This window comes from Bubalus kerabau, chromosome 1 (genome assembly GCF_029407905.1).
Source record: "Bubalus kerabau isolate K-KA32 ecotype Philippines breed swamp buffalo chromosome 1, PCC_UOA_SB_1v2, whole genome shotgun sequence".
In the NCBI taxonomy this organism is placed as follows: domain Eukaryota; kingdom Metazoa; phylum Chordata; class Mammalia; order Artiodactyla; family Bovidae; genus Bubalus; species Bubalus kerabau.
Window position 1 is genome coordinate 59,374,498 of NC_073624.1, and position 24,088 is coordinate 59,398,585.

The 24,088-nt window shown below is 38.4% G+C and overlaps 2 protein-coding genes and 1 non-coding gene across 6 annotated transcripts in view; 1 reads left to right on the forward strand and 2 right to left on the reverse strand.

Annotated features, from left to right (window-relative positions):
* APAF1 (apoptotic peptidase activating factor 1) overlaps window positions 1-314 on the reverse strand; it is a 101,171-nt gene extending 100,857 nt beyond the window's left edge. Inside the window, exon 1 of one of the 2 annotated variants that reach the window (XM_055576480.1) lies at window positions 189-314. The gene's annotated coding sequence lies outside the window, so the exon portion shown is untranslated. Of the gene's footprint in view, window positions 1-174 lie in introns of both variants that reach the window. The other variant, XM_055576472.1, reaches the window with a different exon arrangement.
* On the forward strand, window positions 1-23,981 carry IKBIP (IKBKB interacting protein). Of its 3 annotated transcripts, none has more exons than XM_055576495.1 (4): window positions 1-123; window positions 455-670; window positions 7,212-7,329; window positions 12,976-16,339. In XM_055576495.1, the coding sequence occupies exons 2-4, from the start codon at window positions 495-497 to the stop codon at window positions 13,810-13,812; spliced, it is 1,131 nt and encodes a 376-aa protein (XP_055432470.1). In that variant the 5' UTR covers window positions 1-123; window positions 455-494; the 3' UTR covers window positions 13,813-16,339. The 3 variants fall into 3 exon arrangements, with proteins under 3 accessions (XP_055432470.1, XP_055432479.1, XP_055432485.1); XM_055576504.1 differs by having other exon boundaries at window positions 3-90; XM_055576510.1 differs by lacking the exon at window positions 12,976-16,339 and adding an exon at window positions 23,068-23,981 and having other exon boundaries at window positions 58-670.
* On the reverse strand, window positions 17,021-17,093 carry TRNAE-UUC (transfer RNA glutamic acid (anticodon UUC)). Its single transcript has one exon. It is a non-coding gene; the product is annotated as a tRNA-Glu (tRNA).
* Window positions 23,982-24,088: the final 107 nt, after the last annotated feature.

Consider the following 24,088-nt stretch of genomic DNA (forward strand, 5'->3'; position numbering starts at 1 on the left):
ACGGTATCCTCAGGCTTGCATTCCTAAAGCAGCGGTTTGGCGACCTAGGGATGCCCCCTACCCCACCTGACTTCCCTGGTGGCTCAGACGGTAAAGCGTCTGCCTACAATGCGGGAGACCCAGGTTCGATCCGTGGGTCGGGAAAATCACTTGGAGAAGGAAATGGCAACCCACTCTAGTAGTCTTGCCTGGAAAATCCCATGGACAGAGAAGCGTGGTAGGCTACAGTCCATGGGGTTACAAAGAGTGGGACACGACTGAGCCACGTCATTTTTCACCTTCCACCTGAAGGGACTCGATAGCGGGTGGCTGGGAGACGCTGTGGAGCAGCGAGTTGATGGCCGGGAGGGAGGGAAAGGGGGCTGGCTTCTGGGCGGTGCCAAGTCTAGAAGGGGGCGCGGTTAGCGCCGAGCCTTCTCGCAGAGGCTGAGGCGGCCACGTCCCGCTACCCAAGGTTGTAGAGGCGTCCCTCTTTTTCCTGGGGACCTCCAGACATGTCCGAGGTGAAAAGCCGGAAGAAGTCGGGGACGAAGGGAGCCCCGGCGGAGCCTGAGAAGCGGAGCGAGGGCGGGAAGAGTCCCGAGGCTCGGGGTGGTGGAGGCAGGGGCTGGGCCGACCCCCGGACCGGCGTGAGCCTGCTGTCGCTGGGGACATGCCTGGGCCTGGCCTGGTAAGTGGTCTGAGGCCGCTGGGCCGTGTCTGGGCTCCCGCCTCTGCCCCAGCCCCGCACTGCTCGGCATCCTGCTGACCTCCAGCTCCCAAACTTGCCGCTTCTGTTTCTCTGCATCAACCCCAAAGAAAGGACGGCCCAGCTTTTATTTTCCCTTTCGCTCATTTCTTGTACTGCCTGCGTGCCTGATCGCCCAACTGGAATTGAGGCTAATATTTGGGAATGAGGCAGCCATTAAGGGGCTTCCCTGGTGGTTCAGATGCTAAAGAATCTGCCAGTAGTGCAGGAGACCTGGGTTGGGAAGATCCCCTGGAGAAAGGAATGGCAACCTACTCCAGTATTCTTGCCTGGAGAATCCCGTGGACAGAGGAACCTGGTGGGCTACAGTCCGTGGGGTCCCAAAGAGTCGGGCACAACTGAGCGACTAACACTTTCACTCACTTTGACCATTAAGAAACGTACATTCGGCCAAACTTCATTAAGCGCATTCTTCACGACTGAAGAGTTCCCGTTTTTATAACACGTTACTTCCTGTCCACTGTGCATTTGGGACAAATTTGCCCCACCCCATCAATGCCTTGTGGCAAAGTTTACAACTTGAAAAAAAAATTCATTATGATCTTAAAGAACCAACGTTCTTGATAACAAATTTTGGAGGAGTGCTCATATTTGAATCAATGTGCATGCGTTCAAAGTCTATTCCTGTTACAGATTGAATTTTAGTATTGGAAAACTACAAAAGTATAGAAATTGTGTTCACCTAAAAGTACATATATATAGTTTTTAAACCAAGCAAATAGCGATATATTGATGTCATAGGAAAAATGAATATTAAGAAATAACCTTACAACCAACTTATTTTCCTCAACCATATCCTTTAGGATTTACCTCTTTCACTTTAATAACGCGACTGATGCTTTAGAGTTTCCCTCCATTTTCCACCGATTTTTGAAGTATTTAGAAGATAGTTATTAGTGTTCAAGAGTAATTGGATTCTAGAAGCGACCCCAGATGTCCTTTTCGTCTAGATTTATGCTAGTAAATTTTGAAGTATACTAATCACTCATCCTGAGTCGAAGTCAGTAAAATGTTACTAATACAATAAAGTGAAATGTTGATTATTAAATATTCTCTTCAAAGAGATAAATTGTTATCTTACTAATATATTTGTTTATAGAATATTTTGATCTTAAATGTACAGAATTTACTATTTTAAATAAACTGGTTTTATGTCTTAAAATGCATGAGTTTCTTTGGGTAAATCAAAAACTGTGCTGGCAAAGTTACTCAGAACTAGAACTTAGTAGGCTAAAATATATAGGTTGCTTCTTTCTGGAACCTAAAACAACTGGTTTTAGTTACTGAATTCATTAATTCTTATTAACTATCCAGAGATTCATATTCATATGAGATAAATTACTTCAGAAAATGTTCAGCTTTTCAATAATTTAGTTACTATCCTGGGAAGGCACACTAATAGGAATCTATAAAGGAAAAAGCTATTGAAAAGCAGACACTTCAGCTCAGGAATTTACTGTTAGTGCCTACAATAAAGAAACAAGTTATATTCCAGTAGGAAGATTTTATTTGAACTGTGTCTGCAACATAATAAAACAATGCTCAAAGATTATTTCTAAAATGGGCAAATTCAATGATTGTTATTGCTCTGGTGAAATCTTTTGCCACAAGAGTTAAAGTATAAATTCAGTCACTATAGCAAATAGCTATTCGTGATAAATTTGGGAATAACAAATTATTAAGACATTAGGAAAAATTTTCTAAAAATATTTAGAATCTGAAAATACTAAAAAGCACACTGGAATTATAACTAAGCCACTGATATTTTTAGCACTAGGATTAGCACCTAAAGATCGTTCTATTGAAAATGCTTACTGTACTGACAGTGTCCTAGTTATTTATATACAAAATTGAATATGTGTGCCTCAATACAGCTTAGGAGTGAGTCTAAGTTAGGGCAGAGATTTGAACCCTTGTATTGTCCAAGGAGGATTTCAAGGCATCACTATGTCAGTATCTTCAAACCTTTAGTCTTTGGATCCTTGTTTGGAAAAGAAGCAGAGACAATGCATAATAAAATGGTGGTACTTAAACATTTCTCAGTTAAATACAGTGCTGATGTCAGCTTAACAATAAGATGGAGATAAGAGTTGCTCAGGACTGTAGGGCCTGAATGTTGGGTTTGCATACCTCATTTATAAATTATTTAAGGAAATTTTCCAGATAAGAGTATTGAAGACTTTATGCTTTCAAAAAGTTTTTAAAGGTTATGAAGTTACTAAACAAGACACAAAGTCTTAAAAGCTTATCTTATTACACAGAAATTTAGTCAACTAGAAGTTCCATTGTAAAATTTTAGGTTTCTTCTGGAAATTTAAACAGATTCTCTAATTGCTTTTATAAAAGTTTGCCATAGCATTTGTGATAATTATGTATCAAAAGTCAAAAGCTCTTTCAACAATCGGATAATTCAGGATTTTTTTTTCCTCTATCAACTAATACAACTTTATAAATCATTTATACAGCAAAATCTTGGCTAACTCCATTTTTCAGCTTTTGTTGTCATTAGTAGAGTTTAAAAGACAGAGGTATCCTTTAATTGTCTTGATTTTTTTTTAATGGAATATGGTCATTGTTTTCCTGAACTTTCAATATTATGTTAAAATGAAGTGGTGGTATGAAACATGGCTAAATGGGTACTGACCGTAGTAGTGGCCCTGGAACTCCCTTGCTTGCAGAGGGTTCATGATAATAGCTTCTTGTGGGTTGCCTCTTATTACTAATTGAAACACAGCCAGAGAAAATCCTGTATATGTATATATATCCTCAATCAGCTGTCTGCCAACACAAGGAAATGCATGGTTTATTCCTAAGGGCCCTGAATCTATATGAGACCTCTGTAAACTGCAGTAGATTATGAAGGAGTCAGAAAGATTCTTTTTGTTAAGGCCTATACTAGGGTACGAGAAGGAAATGGCAACCTACTCCAGTATTCTTGCCTGGAGAATCCCATGGACGGGGGAGCTTGGTGGGCTACAGTCCACGGGTCACAAAGAGTCGTACACAACTGAGCGACTTCACTTTCACTTTCACACTAAGGTAACCAGTTCATCTAGGGCCTTTTCCTCTATATCCAGACCTTTAAAATCCTTAACCAAAAAAAAAGATAAAAATAGAAAATAAAATCCTTAACTATGATAGTGAAAAGAGGCCGCAAAACATAGGGTAAGAGAGTGCTTACTTTTAGTGGATCTCATCCATTCATTCCATCCTTTGTTGGCTGTAAACCCAAGGCTGCTTCAAACAGACCTGGAGCTTCTAATGATATCAAGTGTAAGTAGAAGAGAGCCCTGATCTATTTTACCACTCTTGGCTTGTCTGAAGATGGGAAACGCAGGTGCAGAAAGCAATTCAAAAGAAAAAGTCAAGGTACTTAAAGAGAATAGTTGATGTTTTATGTTCCAGGAACTGTAAGAACTTTATAAACCTATTTAATCTCTACAACACCCTAATCCCCACTTTACAGATGAGGAAACTAGCAAAGGTAAGTTAAATAACTTGCCCGGGGTGGTTGTACAGCTAGCAAATAGCAGAGCCGAAGTTGCTCAGCTTCACATTCAACCAGTATGATGTGCTGTCCACCTTTAGTATTAATCCACAAACAGGCCAAGATTCTAGAAATAGAAATCCCTAGCCCAGAATTGTGTATAATCATTTTCTTTCTTCTCCTAGCCCTTAGCAGACCCTGTTGTCTTATCTAAGGGAAGGAAGATGGGAGTAAGGAGGTTTTGAACTGCTCCTGTTTGAAAATCCCTAAAACAAAATAAAGCACCTTGGGCACTAATCCGGATGCCAGTTTCAAAAATTACTGTTTCAGAATTGAAAGCACCTTCTCTCAGTGTATATTTTTGGCTTCTAGAAAATCATCCTCTTCCTTAATGTTAAATGAGTTAATATTTATAAAGCTCTTAGAATAGTGTCTGGCACTTCTAAGTGAAAAATAAACCAGGAATTCCCTGGTGGTCAAGTGGTTAGGGCTTTGCGCTTCCACTGTAGGGGGCTCAGGTTCATCCCTGGTTGGAGAACTAAGATCCCTCATGCCATGGGATGTGGCCAAAAAAGAAATGTATTTTAACTCAGCATCATACAGACCACTGTTGATTATTTTCATTACACACTAAATAAACTTTATGCCTTTTTTTTCTTATATGCATTATTCATATGTAGAAATGGTGAATTTTTTTCCATTTTGGTGAGAAGCTAACTATGGGGAAAAAAAACGGCAAATTATCATCAGAAATGATCATTCATATGATAAAGTTTTCTTCACGTTTTTGCTTAATATTTGAGATTTTGAGACGTGCAGAGATAACATTAAAAAGATTAAATAAAATGAGAAGTCCTGTAATGAATTTTAATGGATCAACCTTCACAAAAAGTTCCCTCTATAATGATTTTATTCTAAATGAACATATTGATCTATAGAACAAATCCATGAGTTAACACTATGGAGTAATGGATGATAAAACCAATTCCTGAAATTAGGCTTTTCTTTAGAGTGGTCTTTGTTCTTCCCCTCTGTCTACTGGTCTCTTAAAAGCCAACAATGAAATAGCCAATCAGAAAAGAGCTTTGAAATTAGGATAATAGTGTTTTCTAACAACTAAAAGTTTTGTTTAAAAGTTCATATTAACACACAGGAGAAGTCAGTCTGTACTAATTATGCAACCTGGGCTTGCTTACTTAAATCACTTATCTCAGGATAAATATTTGCCGTTATCGAAAGAAATTTATTTCATCCAACATTGTTAACACTTGTTTAAAAACACAAAAAAATCCATTTTACTTTTGTACAGTTTTAAGTAACAGCCTAATGATGACTATGAGTTTGACTCACAAAACTCAGAAGTCTTTCACCTCTCCATTGAGTTTCAGAATCTTTAAATGTTTGTCTTTCACTCTGTCTTCCACTGTTTTTACAATAGTGTCAATTAGTCATTCTCAACTTGGCTGGGAGGTTTGAAAATTTATAATGTCTAAGTCACATCCCAAATCAACTAAGTCTGAATTTCTGTGGTAGGACCTAGACATTACACATTTTTAAAGCTGCCAGGTGACTCCAATATGCACTGAAGCTTTTGAACCACCAACCCACATACTCTGATTAAGTCACTCCTCCAGTTCCTACTGGGCTTCACTTGTGGCTCACCTGGTAAAGAATCTATGTGCAGTGTGGGACACCTGGGTTTGATCCCTGGGTTGGGAAGATTCCCTGGAGAAAGGAACAGCTACTCACTCCAGTATTCTGGCCTGGGTCACAAGGAATTGGTCATGACTGAGCGACTGTCACTTCACTTCCGGTTCCTATGGTTTTGCTCCACTGCTTTTTTATTTTGCCACACCACAGGGTTTGCCGCTTTTGAGATCTTACTTCCCCAACCAGGGATTGAACCCCGGGTCTCAGCAGTAGAGCGCTGAGTCCTAACTACTGGACCACTAGGGAATTCCCTGTGCCACTGCTTTTTGATGACTCAGTTCAGTTCAGATTTATGTCCAACTCTGTGACCCCATGGACTGTAGTTTGCCAGGTTTCCCCATCCATCCCCAACTCCTGGAGCTTGCTCAGACTCATGTCCATCGGGTTGGTGATTTGATAACAATAAATACACAAAGAATTTTAGCCGCTGCTTTTTCTGGGCCCAAAGAATTGAGTCTAAATAGCTTAACCAAAATGGTGCTAGATCCAAAACATTCCTTTTGTGTCTGGTCATTTCAAGTCCTTACAAACAAAAGATTATTTATTGTTTTTAAGATTGGGATAATTTTTTGTGTGCTTCTACCCTTTACCAGATGGAGAATACATTCCAATTTTAGATTGGCATCTAAAGAACATTTGCAGCTCATAATTTAGAGTATAATCAACTGCACATATTATACACCTTGAAAAGCCTATGTGTTCTATTGTCACATGGACAATGATTCCTGTTTTCAGTTTTGACACCTGATATATTTTGACTTCTAATAATCATCACCTCTCTCTTCCACTCCACTGCTTTTTTTCTCTTCTCCTATAGTTTTATTTTAAAATGCTTTTTTAACTTAGATAACTTTTGCTTCTCCTACATCTCAGTGTAAAACACTTATTTTCTAGATATTACTCAAATATCACCTCAAAAAAATAGTAGAGATTACATATCTCACTCTAAATAATTCATTATTTCTTTCTTCCAAATGTTTCTTGCGGGTAATTTCTATTACAGATGTTACCCCATCTCACTTACTGAGCTGTAAACTTGAAGAAGGGCAGTGTTTCACTCTTTTTTACATGTACGATTAAACCAGTACCCAACTACACATCAAGCTCTCCCAATGTTTGCTGAAGTAAACTCATGTTTGTTGAAATAAACTACCTATACCAGAATTTATGTTGTCCTTACCAGAAGTGGGCAAAAATACTGCTTTAACATTCAGACTTTAGTGGGTATGAATTAGAAAATAATGACTTTTTTTTCACCTTTTCTAGGTTTGTATTTCAGCAGTCAGAAAAGTTTGCAAAGGTGGAAAACCAATACCAGTTACTGAAGATGGAAACCAGTGAATTCCAAGGGCTTCAAAGTAAAATCAGTTTAATTTCAGAAAAGGTAATTATTAATTGACATATTTGGAGAGATTTTACTATTTTTATTCCCCATTGCCACCCTTCTACCCTATTCATAAATTCTTTCTTCCTGCCTTTTAGACCATTAGTACTTTAACCGTTGCTGTTTTTCCTGCTTCTTCACATTCTCCCTTCAGTCTAAGCTAACTTTAGATTACATTTTGAAAGGACAAGACTTTTCTTAATATATAACAACTGTTATTGTTTAAAAGGACCAATCTTCTTATATTGATGTGACCTCAACTTTCTATTTAAATATCAAGTGTCTAGGGCGCTGAAAATATAATTGATTTTTAGGTATAAACTTAGAATAGGAGTAGCTCTTGTTGGGCAAAGATCCACTGGTTTTTGTTTTATTTCTACTTGGTAAGTATATACATATTCATATGCATATAAGAATGACTAACCTAAAACAAGGGGCTTCCCCAGTGGCTCAGCTGGTAAAGAGTCTGCCTGCAATTCAGGAGATACGGGTTCTATCTCTGGGTCAGGAAGTTTCCATGGGGTAGGAAATGGCAATCCACTCCAGTATTCTTGCCTGGGAGATGCCATGGACAGAGGAGCCTGGCAGGCTACAGTTCCTGAGGTCACAAAAGAGTCGGACACAACTTAGTGACTAACAACAACAAACGTAAAATAAATATTGATTATAGCCAAATGAAAATTATAATCCAAATCTATGTTGTAGTTCTTCAAGCTGTAAATGCAAATGCATTATTACTGTGATTTTTAGAAATGTGAGACAGATAAAAAAATTTTTTACTACCTAGTTGTCTCAAAAGAGGGGCAGGTGCAACCAGTGAGGCATCAGGTGGGCCTTGTCTGGCCACCAGGGACCAAGCTGTCATTGGGAAATATGGCTTGCTTTTCTCTTTTATTCATTCACTAAACCTTTACTCCTGTCATAAGGTAGAAAAGGACTTGTGTTTGGCACCAGGGTAAGCAAGGATGTTGCAAAAATAGAAATTAAATAGATGGCCTAAGTTCCTGCCACCTGATGCACAGAAGGAGCCTAAAATCCCCCAGCAGAAAAGAATCATGGATGAAAATTATCCTTCACACATGCCAGTGAATTGCATGGAGCATGAGTTTAGGGGCCTCTGGAAAGGTGTTGCAAGAGTTTGTATTTTGACCTAGAGCTCAAGATGAAATATGATTATAGTTATCTGCTGCTGCTGCTGCTAAGTCACTTCAGTCGTGTCCGACTCTGTGCAACCCCATAGACGGCAGCCCACCAGGCTCCCCCATCCCTGGGATTCTCTAGACAAGAACACGAGTGGATTGCCATTGCCTTCTCCAATGCATTAAAGTGAAAAGTGAAAGTGAAGTCACTCAGTTGTGTCCGACTCTTAGCAACCCCATGGACTGCAGCCCACCAGGCTCCTCCGTCCATGGGATTTCCCAGGCAAGAGTACTGGAGTGGGGTGCCATTGCCTTCTCCAAAATAGTTATCTAGGGCCCTCTAATCAGAGCAAACATGATAGAGAAATTCCAGGAAATAGAAACTTCATGTACTTAAATGCTACTGAAGAAAGATTTCCTTTTTTTTCAGCCATGTCACACAGCATGCAGGATCTTCATTTACTGACCAAGGATTGAACCCTTGCTCCCTGCAGTGGAAGCTCAGAGTCTTAACTGCCAGAGAAGTCCCAAAGATTTCCTTTTTAAATGAAAAAATTTGGCAGCAATTAAAAAGATTTTTCAAGCAACAAGAATATATTTTACAGCACAGGGAAATAGAGCCATTACTTTGTAATAACTTCAAGCGGAGTATAATCTATAAAAATATTGAATCACTATGTTGTACACGTGAAACTAATATAAAATTGTAAATCAATTATACTTCAATTAAAAGTAAATAAATAAATGCTTTTGAAACAGATATTTAAAATATCACTCTAGGATTCAAGAAATATTCCATCTTCACATAGCTCTTTCTCTCCCAATCTGCCCTAGGAGTACTTTAACAATAGCTGCCTCTTTACAAAGCAGGCCCCTAAAGGCCAGCTTAATACAGTAGGAGGGAAAACAGCTAGACGTGGGTTCTCACAAAACTGTGTGACCTGGGAAAAATCACTTTAACTTCTCTTGCCCTCTATTTCATCACTTGTTAAATGAGAGTAACAAAACTTTTATTAAAATCAAATGAGATACAATATACATGCAAACTCTTTGAAAACTTTCAAGCAGTAATAAATTTAAGAATTTAACTTTTTTTAAAAATGAAAAACTATTAAAATATATTCACAGCCCATAAATGCTAACTATTGTGGTGTTCCAGGACTTCCCCGGTGGCTCAGCGGTAAGGAATGTGCCTGTGATACAGGAAATGTAGCAACCCACTCCAGTATTCTTGCCAGGAAAATCCCATGGACACAGGAGCCTGGTGGGCTACAGTTCATAGGGTTGTAAAGAGTCAGACATGACTGGTGTGAGCACCAGTCACTCATTAATTGCAGATTAAATCTTGAGACCTTTATTATCCTGAAAAGTTGATCTTGTCTTTGGGGTCTCCTGGGTTATACTGCCTCTAGGTTATAGTGAAACTCTGGTGAACAGCCTAAACAGGAAATTATCTTGCATGTGTACAAAGTCGCTTCAGTCGTGTCCAACTCTTTGTGACCCTATTGACTATAGCCCGCCAGGTTCCCCTGTCCATGGGATTCTCCAGGCAAGCATACTGGAGTGGGTTGCCATGTCCTCCTCTGTGTGAACTTCCCGACACATGGATTGAAACAGTGTCTCTTATGTCTCCTGCATTGGCAGGCAGGGTTCTTTACCACTATCTCTACTTGGGAAACCCAAACAAGAAATTACCTTGGATAAAGATAAGCTTGTCTCTTCAAAGTGCTGCTAAGAAGATAACTAAACATAATACTGTTACCAATGTACAAGTATTTCTCAGAACTGCTTTTTAAAGGAACTTACATTATGTCTGCATGTGTACATTAAAAATAATTTTTAGACAAAGTTTCAGAATGACACTGTTCATGCATTGTTTGGGAACAATCAAACAGTCACCTAGAACTATCACCTGGAACTGTTTCAGGTCCTGACTGGGGTAGACCCAGGTTTCCTGGATGTTTTTCCTCCTAAACATCAAGAAACATGTTCTTTAGACCCTGAGACATGAGCACTACAAAAAGGCATAAGACATGGTCTCTTTCTCTAAGGAATTTAGAAACTTTCATAGCTTCACCTGTTTAATTTATCAGCCTATTAGAGTCAGATTTGAGAGTCTAAACCTCTTCATTTCCTCCAGACTTCTGATTTCTCCTCTAAGCATGCCTTCTCCCCGTGCTAATTCTGACATGACACAAATAATCATCTACGGTGATTTTTATAGTTGTTGTTAATTCGTTTGTCTCCTTCACTGCTCCTTAGAGCAAATGCTGTCTTTTTTCTCTGTATCCTTAGTTCCTAATAGTGAAACAAAGTACACTCAGTACATCTTATTACGGATCCAGAATACATGACAGAAGATCCAAAACGCTATCTCCCCTATCAAATTGTGAAGTCAAGGACTGTACTTTATCTGTATTTTTATACTCAGTGTCTAACTCAAGTCTGGTATAGAGTGAACACTCAAGAATTCTTGAGTTATATGTGCTAAGTGCCAAATAAATGGTAAATATGTAATACAATAGGTGCTACAGGAGTTCAGGCTCTCAGAGTGAGGGCCATGAAGGAAAGCTGAACTGAGGGGCTGAGGCCTGGCCTGAGTCTTGAACAAAGCAAAGAACTTAGCTAGGCAAAGTGGAAGGAAAATAGCATATATAGGGTTTATAGAATTTGGCAGTTTCTCCTAGGAGTATGAGGAAGTAGTAAGGTTTTTTTAATGTTGTACCATGATGTACATCCAGAGAAGGCAATGGCACCCCACTCCAGTACTCTTGCCTGGAAAATCCCATGGACGGAGGAGCCTGGTGGGCTGTAGTCCATGGGGTCACTAAGAGTCGGACACAACTGAGCAACTTGACTTTCACTTTTCACTTTCATGCATTGGAGAAGGCAATGGCAACCCACTCCAGTGTTCTTGTCTGGAGAATCCCAGGGACCAGAGAGCCTGGTGGGCTGCCGTCTATGGGGTTGCACAGAGTCAGACACGACTGAGTGACTTAGCAGCAGCAGCATGATGTACATTTGGAGAAGAAAATGGCAACCCACTTCAGTATTCTTGCCTGGAGAATTCCATGGACAAAAGAGCCTGGCATGCTACAGTCCATGGGGTCACAAAGAGTCAGACACGACTAAGCAACTAACACACACACACACACATGATGTACACAGCAGTTTTTAACATCTTAAATCTGGCTGTAGTATGTAGGATGATTTAGAGGAAGTAACTAGAAGCAGGTATTAGATATTATTTCTATAATATTGTCCTTGGTCACTGAAGTTCAGTTTGGACACCCTATGTAATTGCTTCCATTACTCTTTCCCTGTTAAGCACGTGTAAACTTCACTTTCTCTCCAATTAAACTAAACTGCACATGGGCAGAACTGTGTCTTGTACAGTGCTGCAACTTTAACATCATGCTGCAGATATTTGCTGAACTAAAGATTGTTTCCAGGCCTTCCTGTAGTCTCTAAGGCTGTTATCCGTGTGAGGGTAGACTAAAAAAGAGGTCCTCAACCTTGTCCTTCTATATTCTGGACATATTAGGAGATGCCAGGACCTTACCATAATTTATAGATATTTAGATATTTATACTTTTAGATATTTGCTGTTTACCATAATTTTTAAATACTTAGAACACTTTACTATTTGACATGAGTTGTCTCTGTAAACTGATCTTTTAATTAACTTTTTGCCTTTGTGATAGCTATAAGATCTGATTCTGGTACCTTTTCTGCAAAAACTCAGTCAACAAATTTCTTTTCAGGCAGGAAGTCTTCCAGAGTGATACAACTTAGGAAAGTTAACAAATTTTATAACTAAATCAGTTTCTAAAAAGCCAAGTAACTCTTAAAATGACAATTAAGTTGATTTACATTGGAATTAAAAAAGAAGGAAATGTGATATATTTCAGGCTTCTTTAACATTATTTGGAATATTTGAAAGTGCACAAATAATCAATATTAAGGATTAGAAGTTCCAATGTTTATAGTTTGCCCTCCATATCCATAGGTTCCACATCCAAGTGTTCAATCGTGTATCAAAAAATACTTGAAAAGAAAACATCCAGAAAGTTTAAGAAAACAAAATATGAATTTGCCATTCACTGGCAACTCTTGACATATCATTTGCATTGTATTAGGAATTATAAGTAGAGATGATTTAGTTTATAATACGCAAACACTGTGCCATTTTACAGTGTTTTATATGAGGGATTTGAGCATCCATGGATTTCAGTATCCACAGGGAAACCAATCCCACACAGGTGCATACCAAGGGATGAGAAACAGCTGTATTTTTATACCATAGCCCTAATCTATTAAATGTGTTTTAAATGTTTTTTTTAAAAACTATTAAGTAATAGTTATTTTTGTCTTCATGATTCTGATGTACTTGGATATTTTAGACATCTTCAGAACTTGAACTTGGCACATTGTTGCTAAAGTGTGTTTCCCTAATATAAATAAGTTATTAAGTAGCCTTGGGAATTGTTTTGTGTTACAAATGCAGCTTGCCTCTACTGAAAGTATCCTGCAGGAAGCTACATCCTCCATGTCTTTGGTGACCCAGTTTGAGCAGGAAGTAGCCACCCTCCAAAGAATCATGCATGACATTCAAACCAGTGAAGAGATGCTCACCCAAAAGATGAAAAGCCTTAATGAGAAATTCCAGAATGTTACAGATTTCTGGAAGAGAAGCCTAGAAGAAATGAATGTTAATACAGACGTTTTCAAATCAGAATCAAAACATATACATTCTCAAGTCACTGTCCAAATTAACTCAGCTGAACAGGAAATAAAATTGCTCACTGAAAGGCTAAAAGATTTGGAAGATAGCACAGTAAGAAATATTAGAACTATACAGAGACAAGAAGAAGAGGATCTTCTGCGAGTAGAGGAGCAGCTTGGCTCTGACACAAAAGCAGTGGAGAAGTTAGAGGAGGAGCAGCATGCTCTCTTTGCCAGAGATGAAGACCTGACTAACAAACTCTCCAGCTACGAACCCAAAGTTGAAGAATGCAAGACACATTTGCCGACAATTGAAAGTGCTGTTCGCTCTGTTCTGAGAGTCTCTCAGGATCTGATCGGGACAGAAAAGAAAATGGAAGACCTGACCCTTCAGATGTTTAACATGGAAGATGATATGCTGAAAGCAGTATCTGAAATCATGGAGATGCAGAAGACCCTTGAAGGAATTCAGTATGACAATAGCATCTTAAAGATGCAGAATGACCTGGATGTTCTCAAAGGAAAAGTTCACGATTTTATAGTATATTCAAGCACAAGAGAAAAGGGGACTCCAGAAGAATATAATCTAGAAAATAAAGAAATCGATAGTGATTTCTAAATGCACTGCATTTATTCTGATGAACCACACTATTATGCACAGGCTGATTAGCTCCAGGCTTTTATTTCCATATGCCTCACTTTATCCTAAATTATTAGAGAGTAAGTGAGATACCACAAAAATGGATTATCCAAATAATCAAACCTTATCTTTTTAAGCAATAAAACTTTTCATTTTAACCATTTTAAATAGATATTTTAAAAATGTTTCTCTGCTTTTTTGAAGTATATACTTAATATTTTTAAACGTTTTTCTGATAATTGTGTGTCTGCTCAATCTCTCAGATGTGTCCAAATCTTTGTGGCTCCATGGACCGTAGCCCAACAGGCTCCTCTTTCCATGGAATTTTCCAGGCAAGAATGCCGGAGCAGGTTGCCATTTCCTATTCCAGGGAATCTTCCTGACCCAGAGATGGAACCTGAGTCTCTTGTGTTTCCTTCGTTGGAAGGCAGATTCTTTACCACTAGCACCATTTGGGAATCCCCTTTCTAATAGTTAACGGACATTATTATGAATTTCATCTGTTATATTGGACCCAAATATATTAATGTTCCTAGGAGCTATTGAGAGGTGTTCATCTCCTTACTCAATGACCTCAGTTTGCTATTTTTCAAATCTTAATGTCTCTTCCTTATACCTTTTCTGTCACCTGAAAAAGTGTTGCATTGACCTGATCTTACCATCAGGTTGATCAGTAATGTGTTTGCCTCCTCCAGTTCTTCATTTCTGTTGCAGTTTACTGCAGACTAAGAATCCAGACAATTTTGTCCAAAATAAAACATGCCTGGGGTGCTTTGCAATGAATTGATTATGCAGTTTTTGGAAACTGAGGAGCCTGGGAAACATTTTTACTTTTTGTTAAGGTTCTAAACTGTTACAGATAATTGTAAGAACTTTTTTAAAAAAGAGTAAACATGTTCTTTTTAAAGAATATCCCTTTGAATTAAGTGTGGATCCTTTGAAGCATGGACTTTGGGAACATTTTTGTATACCTTTATTTTTTTTAAGGTTCTAACTGTGTTACAGACTCTTGAGTTTGCTCAGTACATGATCATTAGATAAATTACTTATAATAAAAATATACCAATAAACCTGTGGCATATTTTAAAGAGGAAAAAGCAGCATAGTGATAAATAATGTGATAATTATGGTAATTAAAAGTATGTCATTATTTTAGAGTCCCCAAACCAATCACCCAACCAAATTTGTTTCACGCAGTGATTTTATTTTTTTATTTTATATTCAAATTAATCTTTATTGGAGTATAGTTGCTTTATAATGTTGTGTCAGTTTCTACTGTACAGCATACACAAAATTTTAATTTACACAAAATTATATAGTAGAGTCACAAGGAATAAAACATGGACATATTGAGGTGAAATTAAGGGGAGGCCTAGACAGATTTTTGCAATAATGATAATCAGAAATGTACAGGTTTGGGGGGGCACATAAGACTTTTATTGGTAAACTGATGTATCAAGACCTATGGCTGATTCATGTTGAGGTTTGACAGAAAACCTTTACAAAATTCTGTAAAGCAATTATCCTTCAAGAAAGAAAGAAACTGAAAAAAAAGTGTCCAAGGTTGGAGTTGAAAATTGAGTTAATTTTCAAAAATTGCACACAGAAGTAAAGTTCTTACTTGTTTCTTCTTGCCAATAACCAACTATAGTCCCAGTTTTGTAATGCAATTTCAGTGGAATTAAACACAAAGAACTTGAAAGCAGTCAGCTACAAAAGATAGGTATGGTCAGGTGGTTTTATTATGTAAATTTGTACATTTTTGGAAAAGTTCCAAATGAATGCTACATTGGGATTAGGAAGATTTATAGTAGACAGCCAGAAAAGTAAGCCTGAAAGAGTGCTACTATTAAGGAGCATAGCATTAATTTCTGGAATCTTAACATTAAATTTCTTGACTTCTGAATGTCTAAATTCTTATCTGTGTGCACTGGCAAATTGTATTTGTTTTATTTTCACACTCATAAAACAGATTGTAAAGTTAGCCAAAACTGTTTCATTTCAGCCTCCATCCTGCCAGGACGGATATGATATTTTGCACTCTTCAGTTTTATATATTTACCTATTTTTTGGCGTGTCACCAGATTTGATACATCTTTATTATTAACTAGAATATGTGTCATAGTGATGGTTACAGAAAATAAAATGGAAATAAGGTGGTCACTGAGCTCTATAGTGACAGTTACAAGGAATATGAAAGCTACACTTCTGCAAGTATTTCTTGAGAAAATATTGTGCACATGTATGTACACATGTATATATTCCTTTATTCAGGTGTTTTCCTATTAAAAAGTGTAATTATAGAGATTTAAATGTACCTAATTTGTCTTCCTGTGTTTCTTAAATTCATTTATTTAACACAGATACTTGAAATTTCAGAAAGTTCCCTAATGTATCAAATATTAAGCTACATTATTAGTCTTTCCTTTAAGGAAGATTACCATGTTCTGAGACACATTTTTGTATCTTTGTAATTAATAATAAATTTTATATCAGTTTCTTCTAGAATACTGTGTCATTTTTTTCATTAGCACATATAAATCACTTACAAAACAAGCACCTAATTTTTTTAAAAGTTTAAAAGTGAATTTGGGGGGACTCTTTACCCCCCTCAGTGTCTATGCTGAGAGCTTTGTAATTCTCTTTAATAAATCCTGCTGCTGCTGCTGCTGCTGCTAAGTTGCTTCAGTCGTGTCCGACTCTGTGCGACCCCACAGACAGAAGCCCACCAGGCTCCCCCGTCCCTGGGATTCTCCAGGCAAGAACACTGGAGTGGGTTGCCATTTCCTTCTCCAATGCATGAAAGTGAAAAGTGAAAGTGAAGTCGCTCAGGCGTGTCCGACTCTTAGCGACCCCATGGACTGCAGCCCACCAGGCTCCTCTGTCCATGGGATTTTCCAGGCAAGAGTACTGGAGTGGGGTGCCATTGCCTTCTCCGTAATAAATCCTATTTGTTTGCAAAAAAAAAGTGTATTTGTAGTAATAGTTCCTTAAATTTTGTGTTAAGATGAGAAGCTATTGACTAAAGGTGAATTTTTATATTTTACAATGAAAAATGTTGATTTATTAGCCTGTACGGTTTGATAGAAAACTAAATTTGTAAGATACAAAGTTAACGTTTTTGGTTTTTTTGGGGGAGGCGGGGGAGGGTGGCAGGCTATACTGTGTGACTTTTGGGAAAGCTTGGTTCCCTGACCAGGGATTGAACCAGTGCCCTTGGCAGTGAAAGTGCAGAGTCCTAACCACTGGACCACCAGGGAATTCCCAATAGCATTATTTTAATTTTAATCTAATTGTAGGTCTTTGTATGACTATAATCTTGAGCAAAGATTATTATGATGTCATTATAAACTAATGATGCTCCAGATTCACCAAACACATTTGGTGTGCTCTGCAAATTCACCCAACATCTGTTTCAGTTCAGCTATGAACTATTAATTTCACACAAGTCAAAATGCTCCATCCCAGCTTTACAGAGCAGAGGAAGACAGAACCAGCCTTCTGGAGCCTATTATGTGTCCCACTGCTAGGAGGCCCACGGTCCATCATCATCCTAACAGCTCTGCATATTGAGTACCTACCCTGTCCCTGTCCCTGTCCCTGGGCGAGGCACTTTGCATGTGTTATTGCAAATTCTCACCACAGCTTTGATAGCTATGAGACCCCTTTTACAAATGAGGAGACAGATTAAGATTCCAAATATTACAGTCTTACTGCTGAGTCTGTCCAACTCCAGAGGCCGCTCACCTCCCATTGTACCTGCTGCTGTTCAACAAAGGAGGAAAAAAAAGAAATCGGCTATCAGTAGCACTATCTTGAGAATTCAAAAAGCTGTAATTCAGCCAAATGTGTCCACTACTGGCTGCTGCTGCTGCTGCTGCTAAGTCGATTCAGTCGTATCCGACTCTGCGACCCCATAGACGGCTTCCTACCAGGCTCCTCTGTCCGTGGGATTCTCCAGGCAAGAACACTGGAGTGGGTTGCCATTTCCTTCTCCAATGCATGAAAGTGAAAAGTCAAAGTGAAGTCGCTCAGTCTTGTCCGACTCTTAGCAACCCCATGGACTGCAGCCTACCAGGCTCCTCTGTCCATGGGATTTTCCAGGCAAGAGTATGTTGCCATTAAACTAGATGTAAGTCCCTCAAAAGTTTTAAATGTGACCTAAAATTATGTGGGCCTTGGGTGTAAGAAGGAATCAATAGATGTTTAGGAAGACTGAGAAAGCAGTGGAAGAGAAAACAACTTTAGACTGGAATCTTTTAATCTAGGCTTTGCCACTAACTCTGTTTTGGGGGCACTCTGGAGGCTCAGTTTTTTAATTTGTAAAATGGGGGAATTGTACCAAATAATTTCTAAAATCTCTTCTGGCTTTACAGTGTACAGTGTCAGTCACTCAGTCATGTCCAACTTTTATGAACCCATGGACCATAACCCGGAGAAGGCAATGGCACCCCACTCCAGTACTCTTGCCTGGAGAATCCCATGGACGGATAAGCCTGGTAGGCTGCAGTCCATGGGGTTGCTAAGAGTCGGACATGACTGAGCGACTTCACTTTGACTTTTCACTTTCATTCATTGGAGAGGGAAATGGCAACCCACTCCAGTATTCTTGCCTGGAGAATCCCAGGGACGGGGGAGCCTGGTGGGCTGCCGTCTATGGGGTCGCACAGAGTCAGACACAACTGAAGCGACTTAGCAGCAGCAGCAGCAGAACCATAACCCATCAGGCTCCTCTATCCATGGGCTCCTCCAGGCAAGAATACTGGAGTAGGTCACCATTTCCTTCTCCAGGGGATCTTCTCAACCCAGGGGTCAAACCTGGGTTTCCCTGCATTGCAGGCAGATTCTTTACTGTCTGAGCCAGCTGGGAAGCCCCTTCTGGCTTTAAGTGGTTTTAAATTCTAGAGATCAATAAAATTTCCAGGTCTCTTAGTATGGTTCAAAAATCCTTTAGCAAAGTTTTTGGAAGGCTGATTGGATCCAAAAATCATTCCCTTGACTCATGTTGCTTTGGCTTGAAGAGTAAGACAATGTTTAACATTACAGGGCAGCATGTAGCTGCTGCTTCTTGTTCAGTTGCTAAGTCGTGTCCAATTCTTAGCAAGTCAATGGACTGTAGCAGGCCAGGCTTCTCTGTCCTCCACTATCTCCTAGAGATGTCCATAGAGTCAGTGATGCTATCTAACCATCTGCTCTTCCTGCCCTCAATCTTTCCCAGCATCAGGGTCTTATCCATTGAGTTGGTTCTTCTTACCAGGCAGCCAAAGTTTTGGAGCCTCAGCTTCAGTCACAGTCCTTCCAGTTAATATTCAGTGTTGATTTCCTTTAGGATTGACTGATTTGATTTCCTTGCAGTCCAAGGGACTCTCAACAGTCTTCTCCAGCACCACAATTTGAAAGCATCTAGCTTAGTACCTTGTTTATGTGATAAGACTAGGAATATTAGTAAATATTTAAATTACTGGGTGAATCTTTTGAGCTGCTGATAGACTCCAACTCTTCTGTTCATCTTAGGCAAATAGCTTAAACAAGCCGTTAGGTAATAATAAACGTAATTCAGTGAAGTAATTTCTAGGCTATTCCTATACTGTATTGAGTTTCTATTTTAGTGAAGACCAATAGAAGTTCATAATATACTGTTTTTATAAGCTGACAAGTGAAACAAAGAAGCTTACCAGCAGTTTCTTAATGATCTAATACTTCTAAGAATAAAGTTAACCCTTTCTGAGATGTCTTCATTGTTTAATACTGTTAAGTTATATCTACTCTACCAGAATAGATACATTAATAAATGAAACCTAGAATGAAATAGATGAAAGTAAGCCTTCTCCTTTCACCTTCTATTCGTTACCGTCATACCCACTATAACATTTTCACAATCTAACTTCTTTACCAAGATTAAAAAAAAAAACAACACCACCTTTGGGCCACCTTCCCCACCACTAATCAACACTGCATAAAACTATTGAGAAAAATCTTAAAATATATTTTGGAACCAAATATATATGATGGGGCGAGAAGGGGGTATTGAGGCTTTGAATTAACTTTTTTACTGCCCCATTTCAGCTTGTCATTTTTTTGCAACTATATGACTGCTCCTTTTTTAAGCCTCCATAAAAATAATAGTCCAAGCATACTAAATATTTATTTGCATTAAGTAGAACTAAATTAATGTAACCAAAATAACTCTAGCAGATTACCTGAGTGAACCAGGCAAATGCAATTTAAGAAAGACAATTCATAAAAAACATATAGAAGAAATACAATTATTTTGGAAAAAACTTGCCGACTTTAAACTGCATATTTTTTTTTAATTTAAGAATTTTTTTTTAATTTTATTTTATTTAACTTTACAATATTGTATTGGTTTTGCCATATATCAAAATGAATCTGCCACAAGTATACATGTGTTCCCCATCCTGAACCCTCCTCCCTCCTCCCTCCCCATACCATCCCTCTGGGTCATCCCAGTGCACCAGCCCCAAGCATCCAGTATCGTGCATCGAACCTGGACTGGCGACTCGTTTCATACATGATATTATACATATTTCAATGTCATTCTCCCAAATCATCCCACCTTCTCCCTCTCCCACAGAGTCCAAAAGACCGTTCTATACATCAGTGTCTCTTTTGCTGTCTCGTATACAGGGTTATTGTTACCATCTTTCTAAATTCCATATATATAAACTGCATATTTTTAAAAAAAATTTTCAGTCTGCATATTTGGTTTTTATTCCTTATTTTTTCTGAATTTTAAATAATCTATTTAATTATTTTTCTTTCCCAAAATAAGTGACAAACTTCCTGAAAGCAGAAACTGTTGATCAAACTAGTACATATCAGCACAGTAAATGTTGCTGAATGAAGCTGGTTTTGATTTTTAGTAGGAAACTATAGACAATTTCCACTTTAAAACAATGCTTTCCTAGGAAACAAGCTGAAAGTTAAATGTGCTAAAGTTGAACAACTGACTCTTAATGTTATAAATGGAATTCCTTTTTTCAATGTAATCACAATGTATATCTGTTTGGACACAGGCTTTGACAATATATTTTACATTTGTTAATTTCTTTTTCTTCATAGTTTAGCACAGCACACAGGCATAAGTGAATCTTCTGATTGAAACTTAATTGAAGCCTGACATGTGTTTTATTTTTTAATTAAATAAATTTGACATATAACATTGTGTAAATTTAAAGTGCACAGCATGATACTTTAATACGTTTATATTTTCAGTCACCAGAAGGGAGGATATCCTGCCGTTTATGACAACATGGATGGATTCTGAGCATGTGTGTTTTAATTTTTAATTTTGTATTGTTCATGATACTTACCCATCTTATCACCATAATCAGCACTTTAATTTGCCCCCTTTCCTCTTAACTTTATTAACTAAATAGCACAATGCAACAAAACTTCAAATATTCAAAAAACAATAACTCAGCTTCCCCAAAACCACTATATAACACATATACACAACAACAACAACAAAAATAACAACTTCAAGTTTTTCCAGGCAGTTGTATGGCTCAAAATGGTCATCAGCTAAATGTGTCCAAGTTAAACCAAAACAGTTTAGAGACATCAATTTTCAATGGAAGGTGGGGAAGGATGATGGCATTGAAAAACCAAAAAGGTGAGAATGACTTGTATTTGGAATCATGGAATTTTAGAACCTTGGAGATAATTGTTTGTGTATTGTTTTGTTTTTACACATCCATCATCTCTATTATTTAACTACTGAACTGAGTTGAAGCCACAGCTGAAGCTGTGCTCATCTTTATGTCCCTCAGACTTCACATGCCTAACAACATACTAGGAACTTAGAGATCACTGCTGCTGCTGCTGCTAAGTCGCTTCAGTCGTGTCTGGCTCTGTGCGACCCCATAGACAGAAGCCTACCAGGCTCCTCCATCCCTGGGATTCTCCAGGCAAGAACACTGGAGTGGGTTGCCATTTCCTTCTCCAGTGCATGAAAGTGAAAAGTGAAAGTGAAGTCGCTCAGTCATGTCCAACTCTTAGCAACCCCATGGACTGCAGCCCACCAGGCTCCTCCATCCATGGGATTTTCCAGGCAAGAGGACTGGAGTGGGTCGCCATTGCCTTCTCCAGAGATTACTAATTAAATGGAATTAGTTCAATACTCCAAAAAAGTTTTCATGAAAGTTAGTCGACAATAAAGTCCCTTCATTCTGGCACTTGTTATACCTACAAACAAACTTGTGTTTCAGAGGTCATGTTGTCTTGATCCCCCCAATTTATTTTTAATTAATTTCTACTGAAGTATAGTATAGTTGTGATAGTTTCAAATGTACAGAAAAATGCATCAGCCACTTTCCTCCCCTTTGGACTTCCTTTCCATACAGATCACCACAGTGTAGAAAGTACAGTTCCTTTAGCTGCACAGTATGTTCTCATTAGTTACCTATTTTATACATAGTGTCAGCAGTGTTCAGTTCAGTTCACTCAGTCGTGTCCGACTCTTTGCAACCCCATGAATCACAGCACACCAGGCCTCCCTGTCCATCACCAATTCCTGTGTTATCAAGTCGGTGATGCCATCCAGCCATCTCATCCTCTGTCATCCCCTTCTCCTCCTGCCCCCAATCCCTCCCTGCAGCATCAGGGTCTTTTCCAATGAGTCAACTCTTCGCAGTGTATGACCTCTCAAATTTACTACAGCTCATCTGCAGGAGGGGCTTCCCTGAAGGCTCAGACAGTAAAGAATCTGCCTGCAAGGCAGGAGACCAGGAGATCTTCTGGGTCGGGAAGATCCCCCGGAGAAGGGAATGGATACCCACTCCAGTATTCTTGCCTGGAGAATTCCATGGACAGAGGAGCATGGCCACCTATAGTCCATGAGGTCACAGTCAGACACGAATGAACGACTCACACACACACACACACACACACACACACACGTACCTACGTACAGGTGGCTTCCTCCTCCCTTCTCCAGCAACTGAAAAAACGTCATTGTCCCTCATTGAGCTCATTTTGTCTCTATACTAAGGACTGAAGGTGCAAAAAGAACTGGAAAATGCCATTTGTAGTAATGTGAAATTTCTTTAATGTTTTCCTTCCTATTCATTACCAATACACAATGCATCTTTTACCAAACGCTTTCCAGAAGAGTAGTAACTTTATAGTTTAAAATGACACCTAAAATTTAAGTTGTATCTTAAACATTGTTTTTAATCAATTTAATTATTCTGGTACTATATTTTCTTACAGTGTCAGAAGTCTGAAGCTATCATAGAACAATTGAAGGCTTTTCAAATAATTACTCATCTAAAGCATCTACAGGAGGAAATTTATGAAGTGAAAACCTGGTCCAGCAGGATAAGCGAAAAGCAGGATATACTGAACAATAATCTGACAACTGTTTCTCAAGATGTTGCAAAAGTAGACCAAAGTACAACTTCCATGGCAAAAGATGTCGGTCTCAAGATTACAACGATAAAAACAGACATACGACGTATGTCAGGTTTAGTAACTGATGTAACATCATTGACAGATTCTGTACAAGAACTGGAAAATAAAATAGAAAAAGTAGAAAAAAATACAGTCAAAAACATAGGTGACCTTCTTTCAAGTAGCATTGACCGAACAGCAATGCTCCGAAAGACAGCGTCTGAAAATTCACAAAGAATTAATTCTGTTAAGAAGATACTTTCTGAGCTACAGGGTGATTTCAACAAGCACACAGATAGGCTTTTAAGCTTAGAAAGTGACAGAGTGAAAGTCCTGAAGACAGTGACTTTTGCAAATGATCTAAAACCAAAGGTGTATAATCTAAAGAAGGATTTTTCCCGCTTGGAACCATTGGTAAATGATTTAACACTACGCATTGGGAGACTGGTTACTGACTTACAACAGAGAGAGAAAGAAATTGCTTTCTTAAAAGAGAAAATATCTAATTTAACAACAGTCCGAGCTGAGATTAAAGATATGAAAGATGAGATAAAACACATTTCAGATATGGATTAGATTGAAATTATTTAGATTAGACTGAAATAACTCTTTTTAGTAGGACCTCTGTCATGTTATAAAAAGACTGACAGCCGGAAATAATGAAATTTTGGAGTAAATATTATTTTATAGTAGGTTCTATTTTGTACAGTAAAAATAAAAATTTGTGGACTAAGCACTTGATTTCCCAAAATAAATGTGCTAAAACATGTTTAGAACTTTATACAAAACGTGTTTGCAACTTGATATAGCAAGGACCTTATGCATCCCCCTTATATACACA